We start from the raw sequence: 13,060 nt of genomic DNA, 5'->3' as shown, positions 1-13,060 counted from the left end.
TTCTTCCTAAATCCTAAGTATGCGTTTCAGGAAACACCCATCAACAGTCACTAAACCAAACTTAATCTGCAGCTCCCTCTGCTGTGCACTGTTGGTACGCTATACGGTAGGCGGTCCCATCACATTTAACCTGTTTTTGTTTCCGTTTTGTCGTCATGCTGTTCAGACATTTGCGAAGATTTAACGATAAAATAATGTGACTGATTCATATTCACTTTGCAGCGTCATCCTGCCCTATAGGCTACTTGAAAAAATTAAATAACAACAAGTCTCTGAGTATCATATATTAATTAGGGCTTTCCAAAAAAGTAAAATAATATAAATAAATAAATAAATAATAATCCTCACCTCAACTCAATGCAGATTACAAAATAAAGGATACAAGGTGTGCCATATATTTGAGCTCAGGCAAAGGTAATAGGCCTACAGCAGGGGTGTCAAACATCAGTCCTGGAGGGCCTGCTGGTCTGCTGGTTTTTCATGTGCGTCAGCACGAGAGATGAGTTTCAAAGTCTTTCATTGGCTAAAGAGTCCACACAGAGTCCAAAGGCCTTAATTGGCTGCTAATTGAAAGGAAACCACAAATACCAGCAGACACTGTAGCCCTCCAGGACTGGAGTTTGACAGCTCTGGCCTACAGTATTCTGTTATTTGAAGACAAGTCATAAGTTTGAGTCTTACTTCCACATCACAAACTATACAGTTGGCTAGATAGCTTAAACTTCAGAAAGCTTTTAAAAGCCACAGATAATTTGATAACCCTCTTCAAAGCAGTAATGTATAATTGTTTATTTTAAAGCACAGCTAAAAATTTTAGTACCAATAGAAAATGCACTAGCCTACTACAACATTGCAAGCTAGAGAATTATCCACTGAGTGAATCAGAATCAGATTTATTAGCCAAGCAAGTTTGCACAAACAGGGAATTTGTCTCAGTCCGGTAGACCAGTGGTCTCAATCAAACTCATTGCTACAGATGGCTGTGTGCATGCAGGTTTTCATTACAGCCAATCAATGCCACTTTAATTTATACCAACTACTAATTTAACTGTAACATATGTAGCATATGCATTTAACTGCATTAAAGCACATGCAAATATAGGCACAATTTGTTAGGCTATTTAGACAATACAGATAACACATTTCACATTATATACATTAGGTACAAACCTATAGCACTAATTCAGCAAATAATTGAACAAATAACATAATCAAGATCTGAGAATAAAAGACAGCATACATAGCCTTCCAGTTTGAAACCACTGCTGTAGACCATACCGTATAAGACAATACACAATAGCAACCACAGCAAAAAGATTATAAGTAAGGCATGTTAAACAAATCAAATATAGAAAATAAATAAAATGAAGGTATATAAAATGAAACAAAATAATTAAATATAAAACAGATCAAATGAATAGAATTACAAAAATTCTACAAAGATCTTGAGTGTATTGCACAGGGATATGAGTATGAGAATAGTAATAATGGTAAAGTATTAACATTGTAATACTGTAGTATACACTCACTGAGCACTTTATTACGAACGCCTGTACACCTACTTATCCATGTGATTATCTAATTAGCCAATCATGTGGCAGCAATGCAGTACATAAAGTCATGCAGGTACGGGTCAGGAGCTTCAGTTAATGTGCACATCAACCATCAGAATGGGGAAAAATTGTGATCTCAGTAATTTTGACCATGGCATGATTGTTTGTGCCAGACGGGCTGGTTTGAGTATGGCTGATCCTCTGGGATTTTCACGCACAACAGTCTCTAAAGTTTACTCAAAAAGGTGCAAAAAACTAAAAACATCCAGTGAGTGGCAGTTCTGCGGACGGAAACGGAAATGCCTGGTTGATGCGAGAGGTCAACGGAGAATGGCCAGACTGGTTCGAGCTGACAGAAAGGCTATGGTAACTTGGATAAACACTGTACAAGGCGGATGAGCTACAACAGCAGAAGACCACTTCGAATGCCACTTCTGTCAGCCAAGAACAGAAAGGTCAGGCTGCAGTGGGCACAGGCTCACCAAAACTGGACAGTTGAAGACTTGAAAAACATAGCCTGGTCTGATCTTGATTTCTGCTAAGGCATACAGATGGACCCAACCTGCCTTCTGTCAACAGTACAGGCTGGTGGTGGTGTAATGGTGTGGGGAATGTTTTCATGGCACACTTTGGGGCCGTTAATACTAATCAATCATCGCTTGGATGCCACAGCATATTTGAGAATTGTTGCTGACCATGTGCATCCCTTCATGGCCATGTACCAATCATCTAATGGCTACTTCCAGCATGATAATGCACCATGTCACAAAGCAAAAGTCATCTCAAACTGGTTTCATGAACATGACAATGAGTTCAATGTTCTTCAGTGGCCTTCCCAGTCACCGGGTCTGAATTCAATAGAACACTTTTGGGATGTGGTAGAACAGGAGATTCACAGCATGAATGTGCAGCTGACAAATCTGCAGAACATGGAACAGAATCTCAAAGGAATGTTTTCAACATCTAGTGGAATCCATGCCGCAAAGAATTGAGGCTGAGAGCAAAGTTTTTGGCCCTCAAATGTAAATCCGGCCCTAGTTTTCTTTTCTCCTGGATAATTAGTGCTACTGATTAGTGCTGACCTGACTCCCAGATAGAGCAGTTCTTGGCCCTCGAGGACTGTGAGTTGCTGATCCCTGGTCTAGGGGCTAGATACCAGCTGTAGAGAACAAAATGCAATGGTAAGTGGTCTACATTCGGTTATTTATAAGGGCCACTGCCCAGGGAAAGAATCTGTTCTTGTATCTGTTCTGTTCTTGAGTGAATTCACACTTTGGAATTGTCAGAATCTCTGAATATTAGCAACAAAGCAATTATAGAAAGCTGGAACTTGAATTGCATATGTTTATATATAAATATTACTGTACAATAATTCCAATCTGAAAATGAAAACCAACATGTACATCTGGTGTGGCATGTCTAGGGTACAGTCAGTATTTGCACAGTGAGACATTTGTATTGTTTTGGCTCCAATAACTTGGGTTTCTCCTGCTCTGAAGAGGAGCCAAAATCCCTCTTCAGAGCAGGAACTTCTTAATTTTATGTACCTTCATTTTATTTACCATTGTCCTCATTCTACAGGATTTATTAAATTAGTAATATTTTATTAAATTTTTCATGCTGTCTCATATTTTAAATATATCTGTGTCAGCCTATAAGCAGAGTAAACAAGTTCCCTCTACATCTTGGCACAATTTGTGTAATGTTAAAAAAATAATGAATTGTAATTAATCAGTGTACCTTAACAAATGCAAAACAATCTCTTCTGTGGAAGGAGTATTGATTGATAGAGGTGATCGCTGTGTTTGTTTTCAGTCAATGTGAGAGTGTTGATGTGAAAATAATGGATGTGATTAGTGATGGTTTCAGAACCAGCCCTCCAGCAGGGTCAATGAGGGCAGTTGCTGGCCTATGTAAATCTTGCAATGGCCATCAAGGACTGCAATAAGCACTCACTATACAGTATGTTAACTATACCCCTGTGTCCTTCAGTGATCTACAAAATTTACAAGCCTTTAACATTGATCTCTGCATGGTATGTCCTCGTTTTAAGAATGACAGGCAAATCAATACAATAAGATGACTCTACTTGACTGTTGAAACAGTTTAGCTGGGACTGAAAATAAATTATATCAGCCACAAACAGCACTACCTATTTGTCCTTTGCGATCTCCTATGTCACCTAAATTGCATTCACGTAAATAATAGGCAAACAAAATCATTATTGATTGTCTTGCACCAGAGAATGAATTTTGAGGTTTGAAACATTTTAGGTTAATTGATATGCAGTAATGTGTGATTTACTCCCATTTAATTACCAAATCACAGAGATTATTCACGAATAATAATCTAAAATGAAAATGGTCCTTATAAGGGACAGTATGACCTTATATCATCTGGAAATATACACTATATATATATATATATATATATATATATATATATATATATATATATATATATATATATATATATACACACACACACACTCAGTGAGTGTATTTAGGTATTTATTGGACTTATTTTTTTTTTTTATTAAGTGTTCTGCTGCTGTAGCCTTTCCACTTAGAGGTTTGATGCATTGTATGTTCAGAGATGCTTTTCTGCTTACCACTGTTGTAATGCATGGTTATTTGCTTTACTGTCACCTTCCTGTCAGCTTTGACCAGTCTAGCCCTTCTCCACTGACCTCTTTCATAACAAGGCATTTTTGCGCGCAAAATAAGGAAGTTGTAAAGGAAAGTGCCACTATAATCATCCGCAAAGAAAGCTGAGATAATAATAATGGTTGTATGGCTGACATTTTATACAGTTACAGAGGGTCAAAATAAGCCCATACAACACATGCAAAGTTGGTACAGGACTTAGCACAATTAGCACATGTTTACTATTTAATTCTGCCAAAATCGAACATTAAAAAAATTATACAGTATCAAGATAAAAAAAAGTTAACTGGTTTTTAAGAGATGTCAAACACAAAAAACCCAAACATAATAGCCAGGTTGAATGCAAAAGTATAGGGTTAGTTGTGACAAATTTGGTTGTTTTCCCTCTGTGCTGATCAAATTAGTATTTTCAAATCAAATAATGACTATGGGGCAAAATTCTCAATGTCTGCATTTATTTTTTTTAATTAAATAGTTTGTGAACTGTATTACAACAATGCCATTACATTGAGTCAAGTCCCCCTATACCAAGTATTGGTATGAAGTTACAAAACTTTGTCCCAATGTTCATATTGCACTCCATAATTATTGTGTGAATGACTGTTCACGGAAATAAGGTCACAATGCACAATACAGAAAAGCTATTTCTCTTTTTCTGATAAGGAAAAAAGGGTGGAATCTTAGATGCTCAACTTCCGATCTAAGGCCCTCAATTGGAATAATGGGTTTGAAGGCGGGGCTAGCCTGATCATAAAAGCTGCATGATTATTGTTTCACCTTTCAAAGAAAGTAGGGGCATCTGAGGTAGAGGGTTTGCTACCTCCAGCTAGAGCTCAGTGTGTTCTTAGTCCCCTTCGACGCCGCAGGAATCAACGCCGTGACACGGCCAAAGTTAGTACCATGGAGAGCTCAGGGATACTGATCGGGCTACTGTGCATCAGCCTTGTGTCCGTCATGTGTAGCGGACAATCGCGGGAAGTGTCCGCAGAGGATTTCGACGCGAAGAAATCTCCTGATTCCACTGAGAAAGACCTCGTAAGTAACAACATTAGTTTAAAAATATTTTTTTTTAATTTTTTTACAAATTTCATGTTTAGCCTACTTAATTTTAAACTTCTAAGATACTTTTTAAGAATGTCCTATAAATTGGTGACGTTTTACATGTATTTATAATTAGGGATATAATATATCTCAGTTTATAAAATTAAATGGCACACTGTTAAAAAACGTTTGTTTTGGTCATGAGAAGCAAATACTGACTGGCTATAATAATTAATAGGGTACTGACTATAATAGTCCATTAATTTAATTCAGACTAATGTCATAGGCTATTCGTGAAATAGCATACTGTTCAATTTTTCACAATTATGAAATAGAAGTATGCAAATGTTTTGTCCTTGCGCTTAGCTGGAAGCGATGGAGGAGCTGCTGGTAAAGTTTCAGAGCAGACCGTCCACGGAGAAGAGAGGAAGCATCCCGCTGGTTAGTTTATCCTGCATCCACGCTGTCATCATACATAGCAAAAAATAACATTTATACTATAAGGGCTGTGTAAACGTGTTTGTTCTTCATTTTAGCTGTGCCAATTGCCAATTGTTAGCCTATACAGTGACGTTGTGCCATACATTAATTATTTCAGCATGCTTAGTTTGTTTTCGTATTCTTTGTTTGAAATGCTGTTCTTATTCTTATCGATCAACAAACTTTCTAAACGCTCAGTTACAGCAGTTCAATTTTACGTCAGCCACGCGGAACGGAGAACCAATTAACAAGGTCGGCGAATGTCAGCTTTATTCTTCAGGCGCGAAAACAATTATAAGGCGATCAAGATAGTAGACATGCACTAATTAGCAAAACCGATTCTCAAATAAACAGGGAACCACAGTCAAGCCCTTTTCTTTTGAAATATTCAACTAATTAACGATGCTTTAATTGTTTGGCTTCTGACGGAATGCATTTCATGTTTGCGTAGCGGTTCCAACGTTCATTATGTCTCTGTCTCTCCCACATAGTGTGGCGTAGGGGACCGTTGTGCTGTGAGACTGGGGCCACGCATCGGAAAGCTGTGTGACTGCGCAGGGAGACGCAACTGTAACTCCTTCCTCCTCAAGTGCCTGTAGACCCATTTCTTCCTCTCTCTTGCACGAATTCCGCCACAACTAGAGGCAGAGCGAATTATTTCTGGCCTGGCTGAATATAACCATTTGTCTTTTATCAAAACAGCATCACCCCAAGAGCTTCCCAAGTTCCACGATTTTAGATGTAATGAACGCCTCATACTGTATGTACCTTTTAAAAAAACATAATGATGTTCTTGTTTTTCTGTTTTTTTGGCCTCTCTTGAATATTCAAATGAATAAACTCAAGCTGTGTGTTTTGCTTGGATATTATTTATGTATGCATTGTTTGGAAAATAAATAAATGTATTGTTCACCACCCTAAACAATTTAGACTTTTTTTAAAGGTGACAAACAGATATAGACTTAAACTCAACAACCAAAGGGGACAAACAGAGAGACATGGATAGACATGTACCTGACACAGACTAATGAGGAGAAGAGGTTGATCTTGTTATTATGAAGGGTATGAGATTTACTTTTGTAAATTAATATCGATGATCATCATTTGTTTTTCTCAATGGCTTTGGCCCAATTGTGGAATGACAGTTAAAATTCTCAAAACAACATATGAAAACCACCACACATTAACATCACTGGTTCACAGCAGAACGCAATTTCTCAATGCTTTCTACAAATCGCAAATGTGAAGCACATTTATGCAAATTATTAAGTGCGATTGTCTACAATTGACCCAAATATAAATCAAATAGTTCTTGCTGATCAGAATAGATTATGTTGTTTGATGTTGAATAGTTTTACTCCCAAACACATCTGTGTAGCTACTCTTTGTGTATGTCACCATGTGCAAAATGGTCATAATATGTCAAGTAGATATTCCCTAAATGTGAATAACATGGTATTGATGTAATGTCAGCTGTCACCTTGTCACACTATCAATTAAATGTATTCTCAATAAGTAAGATTGTTGTCCAATCTCTTACAAGTGTTCATGCTCTTCCAGGGTGCACTGTCCGAATGACTATATGACTAAGCATTATGACTGTCTTGATTTTAAACAATGATAAAGGGACTATTCATTTTGATGACACTGACTAATTCATTTAAACAATGATTTAATTTGAGACATGAGTTAAAGATTTTGAAAGTGGTTCTTTTGGAGGTGAACCATAATGTTTTGCTGTATGCATAAACTATTTAGGCGAATGCTCCTTTAGTTAAGAGAACATAAAAAATGTTGCAGGAAATGGGCCAAAGCGATTGAGAAAAACGAATATCATTGATAATATCAATAATATCCTATACTGAGAGCAAGTTGCAGAGATATCTGCTGAGGAGGGGAAGGGGTGTGGTGAATTGTATTAGTTTTATGATGTCCTTGATTTAGATACAACAACCACTATGTACTTTTTGTATAATGTTTTTATTTTATGTTTCTGTTTCTGTTTCTAGGCCTCTCTAACATTCAAAGGAATAAACTCAAACTGTGTGTTTTGCATAGATATGAATTATGCATGTATCGTTTGCAAAAATAAATAAATATAATGTTCTCTACCCTAAACAAATTAGACTTTTTATTTCAACATCAAGACACAAAATTGTGTTGCATTTATTGGGATAATTAAAAACAGGCTTTCTAAAATTCTCTTCGTAAATACCTATTTTATTTTATTTTATTGAATACAGCATTCTCAGTTCCAGAAAATTAGGCTATGTCCTTCGTGTATATTCATTCTTTCCCTTCCATACATGTATCTAAATGTATTTAATTTAGGTTACTAGCTTCAGTTTGTGACATGGTAAGAAAATGTGGGTTCTGTTATGTTATGGTGTGACAAAATGTTTCACCACCTTATTGTATTTACACACAAAGAATGTCTAATCAACAAAAACCATTCACATCTAATGATCCTTCAACTCAAGAGGTCTGACCAATTAGCATCAACTATGAAGATCATGCTACTCTATAATACATTTTATGCTGTGTATGTGTGTGTGTATGAAAGCCAGGCACTAATTGTAACATTGTTATAGAAATGCATATAGCTTACTCATGATTTAGAGACACATGCAAAGTGTAGGGGCAAACATAACATGCAAAATGAGCAAAATGCTGCAATGAAATTCTACAGTAGCGTCCGTCTCTGTCAACAAAGCTTATTGTCAGTGTACCCTGCACACTCAACAGTACCCTGTCATCACACACTGAAAACCAGCAAACATTAGTTATTCAAAAGATCACTCAGACATGGTTTTGCATCATGTACCACATGTGCCTATTGTAACAGACAGATATTGATAGTGATGATAAGCTCAGGCACTGAAGCTGGTCTCTTGTATTGTTTGTTTGGTTGGCCTTGCATGTGGCTTTGAATGAGGGGTTGGCTGAGACCTGGTGCCTTTGGGCTGCCACTGAGCCACCTCGTTCACACAGCTGGCTTCTCTGGGAACAGCGTCATTTCATGAGGACTCCTACGGTTGGGCTCTTCGCAAAACTCTCTATGCTGACTAGGAGGGAGCTGAGCCTTGCTTCAGGTAGACAGGTGCTTCAGAGCAGAATGCTCATAAATATTGTGCATACAGTACATTCTTGCATTGGCATAATCTTGCATTGTGTGTCCCATAATTGTTGAAGTTGTAAGAAAGGCACTTATCTCCATTAAGAAGTCAACATGTACTTTTTCTGAATCATTCCATCAATATTTTATAGATAATGGATCTATATTGAAATCGGTTTTTGATACTAAAAGAGTTTTATTCAATGGAAGTTGATACACACTTACTTTCTCAATCGCTTTAGCCCATTTCCCAGAACATTTTTAATGTTCTCATAACTGTAGGTGCATTTGCCAAACAATTAATATGGCAGAACATTATGGTTCACCTCCAAAAGCGTGTACCTCACTCAAAATCAAAATCTCATATTTCAAATGTAAAAATTGTTTCAATGAATTAGTCAGTGTCATCAAAATAACCAGAAAATACCCTGTTGAACTGTCAAATGGATAGATGTTCTGTAGTTTCAAGAGATTAGAAAGCACCACACTTCACTAAACACATACCAGCAGTTTGTAAGGGTACAAATCCATAAAACGTAATTAATGTGACTACAGTTCTTTTAAACATCCTGCAGTTCCCTGCCCCCAGGGTGGACAGCAAGTGCAGAATATACAATTCTCTTGTTGAACCAAACAATCATTCCTGCATGCAATAAAAACAAGTTGTCAGCAACAGATCTTTATTGCTTAATCTCATAGTGCTCCACTCCTGCTTGGCCTAAGGCAATACATAAAGGGCAATGCGGTCTGAGTTACTCAATGCCTTGGCCTCTGTGGCAATGCGAGATCTTTAAGGGGGCATCAACAATAGAGGCAGATAAATATTTTTTTTAATTTCCTGATGCCTCTGTTGAAAATCTGACTAATACTGTACCATGGTAACGACTTGTTAAACCTGAAAGAAAATACATTTGCTTGGGAAGACAGGACATCTGTATTACTGCATACTAGAGAGCGAAATGATCCGAAGAGTCAGATAGCTGGATCACATCATGTCTCTCTGGAGTTGAGCTGCATGGAGGCAGGCTCTAGGGCTTGATTTCCTGCCCCGCCTGTGGACGCAGCCGCTAGCTCCAGGCACAACCCTTAGCTCTGACGTGTTAAGAAAGGTGAACGAGTGTGTCCCCATTCTGCTTGAGCTGAAAGATAAATTCAGGTGACAGCAAGCTTATGGGGAAGTAATGTTTCATGTCCTCTGGTGTTGAATGGTTTAGCGCGACAGTTTGCTTTGACATAATGAAAAGGTGAAGAGAGAACAAACACCTTCAGTGATGAGGGTCTGCATGTTAGTGAGTTAGCAGTGCTGGCAGACCCGTGTAGGTGCTCAGTGATGAGGGTCTGCATGTTAGTGAGTTAGCAGTGCTGTCAGACCCCTGTAGGTGCTCAGTGATGAGGGTCTGCATGTTAGTGAGTTAGCAGTGCTGGCAGACCCCTGTTGGTGCTCAGTGATGAGGGTCTGCATGTTAGTGAGTTAGCAGTGCTGTCAGACCCCTGTAGATGCTCAGTGATGAGGGTCTGCATGTTTGTGAGTTAGCAGTGCTGTCAGACCCCTGTTGGTGCTCAGTGATGAGGGTCTGCATGTTAGTGAGTTAGCAGTGCTGTCAGACCCCTGTAGGTGCTCAGTGATGAGGGTCTGCATGTTAGTGAGTTAGCAGTGCTGTCAGACCCATGTAGGTGCTCAGTGATGAGGGTCTGCATGTTAGTGAGTTAGCAGTGCTGTCAGACCCCTGTAGGTGCTCAGTGATGAGGGTCTGCATGTTAGTGAGTTAGCAGTGCTGTCAGACCCATGTAGGTGCTCAGTGATGAGGGTCTGCATGTTAGTGAGTTAGCAGTGCTGTCACACCCCTGTTGGTGCTCAGTGATGAGGGTCTGCATGTTAGTGAGTTAGCAGTGCTGTCAGACCCCTGTTGGTGCTCAGTGATGAGGGTCTGCATGTTAGTGAGTTAGCAGTGCTGTCAGACCCCTGTTGGTGCTCAGTGATGAGGGTCTGCATGTTAGTGAGTTAGCTGTGCTGTCAGACCCATGTAGATGCAGCATGTCTGCAAATTCACTCTTCCTGTCTCGCGACCTCTTATTAGGTTAGAGCAGAACACTGCCGCATCTGTGTCTGCTAGCTGCTGACACAATGCTGTGCGCTTGACTGCTGCAGGAGGCTGGGTTGTGCAGGGAGGCCGTGCTAATTGCATTTTTCGATTGTCATGTTATCCTTGCCCACAGGAAACAAGGGACTGGGTCGAATGGCTCCAATTTATGTCTTGACACATCTTCCCCTTTTGTTGGATAACATTTCTGATATACCACCCTTCTCTCCAAGAGACAAATGAAGAGTGTTGTTGAAAAATGTAGCTATCACACTGAAGGGGGGGATATCTGAAGCATGTACAGCACTACATTTAGGCCTCCCAGCAGGGCCAGTCTCTACAGGCACTGACTCTCCCATGGACAACGATAAGTTAGAAATATTGTATGGATGTGTGTGTGTCTGTCTGTGTTTTCATTCTCTTTCTTATACATTTCTAGGTGTCCAAACGGGTGAGACTTTTATTGCCAGTGTTCCCTTGGACTCCCAAAGTATATATAAAGTAAGAATAATTATTTCTGATTTAAAGCTGGTGGCACGGATGGTGCAGTGGTTAGCACTGCCGCCTCACAGCAAGGAGGTCCTGGGTTCGAATCCCCGTTGGCCGGGGCCTCTCTGTGTGGAGTTTGCGTGGGTTTCGTCCGGGTACTCTGGTTTCCTCCCACAGTCCAAAGACATGCAGGTTAGGCTGATTGGAGAGTCTAAATTGCCTGTAGGTATGAGTGTGTGAGTGTGAATGGTGTGTGCGCCCTGCGATGGACTGGCGACCTGTCCAGGGTGTATTCCTGCCTTTCACCCAATATATGCTGGGATAGGCTCCAGCCCCCCTGCAACCCTGAAGAAACATTAAAGATTTGAGGTCCATGTGTGCTTCAGTATCCATGCTACAGTACATGATGAGACATAACCAATTATTTACTTTGATATATTGTATGTATTAACCATGTACCAAATCAGATTATATAGTATGAGTAACACACCTTTGATTATAAAAGATGAGGACTGCCTTGCCTGACAGCAGCAGCAGATTAAATTAAATAAAGTGTACAGAAGCATCTCATCAGCTTTAGTTCAATCGAATGCCTCCAAACTCATTGGATGGTGCTTTATCCCACAGCAAGGCAATGATCCAAACACACACCAGCACTCTCTGTCCTCTCAAGCCTATTGTTTAGCCTATGCTAATATGTTTTTTTCTTCTTAGTTCAGCTTCATAATGGCTTCCTTGACTTTCATTGGCTCAACTCATTGGCTGAACTGTGGTACTCATGTTGAAAAATGCCAATAATAGACAATAAAAGACAATCAAAAACCTTGAATCAAGATTAGATACTGAAAGCTTTCTCACATACATGTACAAAGGAAGTGATTGAATACACCTGACAAATCAGAAAAGACTGAGAAGCCAGCTGTCCAATTACTTTTGTATACTATGCTATATATAAGAAGCAATGTAATTCCTACATGTATCACCCAATATGGATGCAAATATCCTCAAATTAACGGTGACAGCCTGAACATTATCCTCATATTCATCGGTCCATTTCAAACCCAATGTGCTGAAGTACAGAGCCAAAAGAACATACATTTTATCATTGTCCAAATACTTACAGATTGCACTGTATATAGTTTGTATGGCTTGGATGATATGAATTGTATGGTGATAAAAGTATGGTTATAAATAATGCAAAGCAAATTATACTTTATATTAAACAAAGCACATTTTAATTGTACTTTGTTATTAATTAAAATATGATTTGATAAGCTTCCCTGTAATTACCATATTTAATGAAACAGAAAAGCCCTGTTAATCAAAATGACCAAATGACTAATTGGGCAGGGGGCTATTTTCCGCCCAGAGGATGCTTTCATTAACTTTAGAATGAGGCCTGCTTGATAAAGTCTTTTTATTTTCAAAGCATAAAGTCAATTGAAACTAAATTGAACATAGAGAATGGGTATGACTGTGGTATAGCTATAAACTGGGTGGATTAATTTCCACATCCACAAGTCTATTGAATACTGAAGTGTGAAATTAAGATATTAATTAATTAATTGCCATGCCATATGTCCAACTATTAAGAATGTAATCATAATCTTGCCACTGGAACATCCAAGCAATACC

At 38.8% G+C, this 13,060-nt stretch overlaps 1 protein-coding gene across 1 annotated transcript; it reads left to right on the top strand.

Annotated features, from left to right (window-relative positions):
* The first annotated feature begins 4,993 nt into the window (after positions 1-4,993).
* Positions 4,994-7,851, top strand: cartl (cocaine- and amphetamine-regulated transcript-like). Its single transcript, XM_061246739.1, has 3 exons — positions 4,994-5,254; positions 5,627-5,701; positions 6,232-7,851. The coding sequence occupies exons 1-3, from the start codon at positions 5,120-5,122 to the stop codon at positions 6,337-6,339; spliced, it is 318 nt and encodes a 105-aa protein (XP_061102723.1). The 5' UTR covers positions 4,994-5,119; the 3' UTR covers positions 6,340-7,851.
* Positions 7,852-13,060: the final 5,209 nt, after the last annotated feature.

Source organism: Conger conger, chromosome 6, assembly GCF_963514075.1.
Source record: "Conger conger chromosome 6, fConCon1.1, whole genome shotgun sequence".
Taxonomy (NCBI): domain Eukaryota; kingdom Metazoa; phylum Chordata; class Actinopteri; order Anguilliformes; family Congridae; genus Conger; species Conger conger.
The sequence above is the reverse complement of the archived record's forward strand: the minus strand, read 5'-3'. Positions and strand labels throughout refer to the sequence as shown.

Coding starts and splice junctions, on each gene's coding strand:
- cartl (XM_061246739.1), top strand. CDS start 5,120: ATGGAGAGCTCAGGGATACTGATCGGGCTACTGTGCATCAGCCTTGTG. Junction 5,255..5,626: donor ATTCCACTGAGAAAGACCTC/GTAAGTAACAAC, acceptor CCTTGCGCTTAG/CTGGAAGCGATGGAGGAGCT. Junction 5,702..6,231: donor AGAGAGGAAGCATCCCGCTG/GTTAGTTTATCC, acceptor TCTCCCACATAG/TGTGGCGTAGGGGACCGTTG.